The following is a 3,573-nucleotide window of genomic DNA, read 5'->3' on the forward strand; positions in this document are numbered from 1 at the left end:
TTCCTGCTGTTCGTTACATAGAGGTGCTGTAGTAGTCTTTATATATTACCATCTACACCCCAACAAAAAAGTCCCAAAGGCAAACAAAGACAAGATGATAAAAATTCTAATGAGGAGAGTTCTGATATGACTTAAGGCACAATTCTTTTCAATGGTAAACTTATTTCTCCATGGTTTTAAAGAGTACATAAACTCAATTCCACAAGACTACCAATATATGGAGCAAACTTTATGCATAGTACATTCTCATTATATTATTTATAGCACATGCATAGATTTGGAATTATGATTTTTTTAAATAAATGGAGAATGACAGTCATAAAGGGTTTCCATTGGAAAGTTCTAATTACTGCCAATAGTTTCACCCAGCATAGTCTTTAACTGCTTAGATCATTGAAATCATTTGACATCTTTAAAAACAAATGATTTAAAATAACTTCTAGGATGTTCTAATACCCATGCTAACTATTAAAAATAATTTCAAGAGATATTAATTTACACTTATAGCAGCTTGAAGTAATCTCATGAAGAACTTTCGATCGTTCCATTTCATTCACAGAATAGCTAACAAGATAGAATGAATCCTTTAACAGCACATGACTATTCTTCTAAGATTATCATCTTAAATATTCAAATTTGTACCCTGATTATTTCTATACATTTTAATTTCCAGAGGGAGATATAAAAATGTTAGATGTTTTCAAATCCCTTTGAAGGAAAAAAAAATCTATGTAAAAATACAATAAAATTCCACGTAATTTAAGATATAATACATGCTTCGAGTTACTCAAGTTTCTCTAGTTCATTTCAACATCAAGTTAATATAGCAGAAATGACTACCTTTTGGTTTTTCTTGCTTCGTATTCTGGCCTTGTCCCTCTAAGTTCCAACAGCATATTTCTTGACAAAACGGGAACTATCCATTCCTGTCTGTCAGAAGTTCCATCAAAGAGATTTGTCAGCCATTGCCATTATTCTCCAAAGAACACAAAATTCAAGGAGCAATTGAACGGCTTCAGGATTGCTCCTTGAGGTTCTTAGTTATGCAGCAGAGTTTAATTCTAATTTTGCCATACTTCACAAAAGAAACAGGATTTTGAAGTTACTAACCTTTCAACGGGTGTAGCTCTCAGACGGTTTAATGCAACAGCGAGTATGATGAGAGCTATAGGCAGCTTCAGGGTGCACATTGTGCTTCAAGTTTTCTGAAAAGAACAATCCAACACTGAACAAAAGACATTTTCTCCTAGTCCCAATTGAAGTGACTGAAAACTAGACCTATTTTCTTAAAAACATCTCTTAACAACATAATTTACAATGATCATCGTCTCTCTTGAGATAGTCCCTTTAATACAGTTCAAACCATTTTTAAATATTTTCGAAATCTTCACTTTTATGAGTTTGTCCTCTAAACAGTCTGGTAAGTTAACATTCTAATCCATCTGTCCTTTAATCTTTTTTTTGAAAGAAATCTTTACAAGTCTGCTTGTGCCTAACTAAACAATACACAGAAATAGGAAATTCTTTACCTTCTATTTTTTCAGTATCAGCAATATCTGAAGATGACTGTGAGAGCAAGAGAGCTTCATGAGAAAAAGCCCGAGCTTGCATCCACTGGGGTGTTTACTCTCCCACGTGCTAACTAGTAACCAGCCCTTATGTACCCTTCACTCCCTCTCAGCTCTGACATCGGGCAGCTGTCAGAGAGGCTGTCATTAATTTCCATCCCTACAGAGAGAAAGTGCCTCACAGCAAAAGCAGATGGGACATCATTACGTTAACACATCAGCAAATATTAACATAGCAGATAGAGAGCATCTTGAAGCAGTTAATGGCCATACACAGCAGACGGTCAAATTTGCCATCTCTGTAAAATACAACTGGATTTTCAAGAATTGGTTGTATGTTATAATAAAGGATTGATCAAAAGAAGTGATTAAGAATAGCCATGAATGAACTTACGTGCCAAGAGTGAAGCCCGAGACATTGAGGAGGTATAATTAAATCCATGCGACTCCAATGGCTAATCTCATGACATTCAGAAACAAGTTGAGGTGGAAGGCAAAGGTATATTAAAAAAGAAAAATTAAAATCCATTTGCCATGGAGGGGACTAAAGGCATAAAACCAGTCATTTTATGTCCACAAACTTTGTCAGCATTTCATGGAGAAGCATAACTATATGTACTCAAGCAGTTCTTTGATGACATTTTCCATTAGTTATTATGTCTAAATGTCACAATTGTTTTGAGGGAACAGATGGTTTTCCCTTTAGCCTCATGAAAAAATTACAAATGACTTGGCTCAGCAGAATATTTTCCGTTAATAAAGTAATTTATTTTTTATTTTCTCCAAATTGCTCTCTCCTTTTTTTGTATTTCTAAGTTACATTTAAATTATATTCTAAGTTATAACAAGTTAACATTATGTATAGCAACTAAAGGAAGCCCCAACCGTCAGTGAAAATGTACACATCCATGTATTCTATAAAAAGATGAAAATTCTCCAATTAAAAATATTAAGATCATTGATTTAATTTAGTTCTTTAAATCTTAGTAACATAGTTTGAAAGTATTTGGTAGATATTTCAGGAGGAAAGAAATTTGTTTCTCATGTGGTTTTTAATTGTTGATGATTCTGCAATTTTTTTTTTTTTTTGAGAGGTTTTTGCAATAGGGAGTGTGCGCTCACCAGAAAGACAGAGACAGAGAGACAGAAAGCAAGAATTCATCCCTCAGGGAGGATGGCCACACCGCAATCCCTTCTCCTCCATTCTCGGGATCTTGGGCACACACGCACACACGCCCGGCGTGAGTTTAAGCCACCGGGCCCGGGACTTAAACTGCAGTCGACTACATAGGAGTCCAGTGACATAGCCCTTATGCTAACTGCTGGTCCCATGATTCTGCAATTTTGATATTTTTTGTAAAATATATTGACATTCCAAAATTAAAGATACAAAATCAAAGGATTTAGAGAATAATGCTTTCTTGTATGAAGATACTGTATTTAACCAAGTGCATACAGTGATTTAGAAATAATACAGATTGGGACCAGCAGATGGCATAATGGTTATGTCATGTTACTGGACTCCCACCTAGTTGACTGCAGTTCGAATCCTGGACCGGGTGGCTTAAATTCCACACTGGGTGTGTGTACATGTGTGCCCAGGATCCCAAGAGGAGAATGGAGAAGGGATTGTAGCATTCTTCCTGTGGGTGATTTCTCGCTTTCTGTCTCTTTGGTAAGCACATGCACCCTATAGCAAAAATATCTCTTAAAAAAAAAAGAAATGGGGACCAGCAGTTGGCGTAATGGCTATGTCGCTGGACTCCCATGTAGTTAACCACGGTTCGTGTCCTGGACCCTGTGGCTTGAACTCATGCCAGGCGCGTGTGCTTGTGTGCCCAAGATCCCGAGAGGAGAATGGAGGAGAAGGGATTGTGGCGTGGCCATCCCCCCTGGGGGGTGATTTCTCGCTTTCTGTCTCTCTCTGTTTCTCTGGTGAGTGCACACACCCTATAGCAAAATCTTCTCGAAAAAAAAAAAAAAAAGAAATGATACAGATTATCAT

General features: G+C 36.6%; 1 protein-coding gene across 4 annotated transcripts in view; it reads right to left on the reverse strand.

Annotated features, from left to right (window-relative positions):
* Positions 1-1,645, reverse strand: part of IAPP (islet amyloid polypeptide) — a 5,996-nt gene extending 4,351 nt beyond the window's left edge. For 2 of the 4 annotated variants that reach the window (XM_027774441.1, XM_006155082.2), the window contains exons 1-3: positions 1,530-1,645; positions 1,111-1,205; positions 841-930 (exon numbers count right to left, since the gene is read on the reverse strand). In XM_027774441.1, the coding sequence (XP_027630242.1) occupies positions 841-930; positions 1,111-1,190 (170 nt within the window). In that variant the 5' untranslated portion in view covers positions 1,191-1,205; positions 1,530-1,645. The remainder of the gene's footprint in view (positions 1-840; positions 931-1,110; positions 1,206-1,529) is intronic. The other 2 variants (XM_027774442.1, XM_006155083.2) reach the window with 1 other exon arrangement.
* Between the last annotated feature and the right edge of the window lie 1,928 nt (positions 1,646-3,573).

This window comes from Tupaia chinensis, unplaced genomic scaffold (genome assembly GCF_000334495.1).
Source record: "Tupaia chinensis unplaced genomic scaffold, TupChi_1.0 Scaffold000434_1, whole genome shotgun sequence".
NCBI lineage: Eukaryota > Metazoa > Chordata > Mammalia > Scandentia > Tupaiidae > Tupaia > Tupaia belangeri.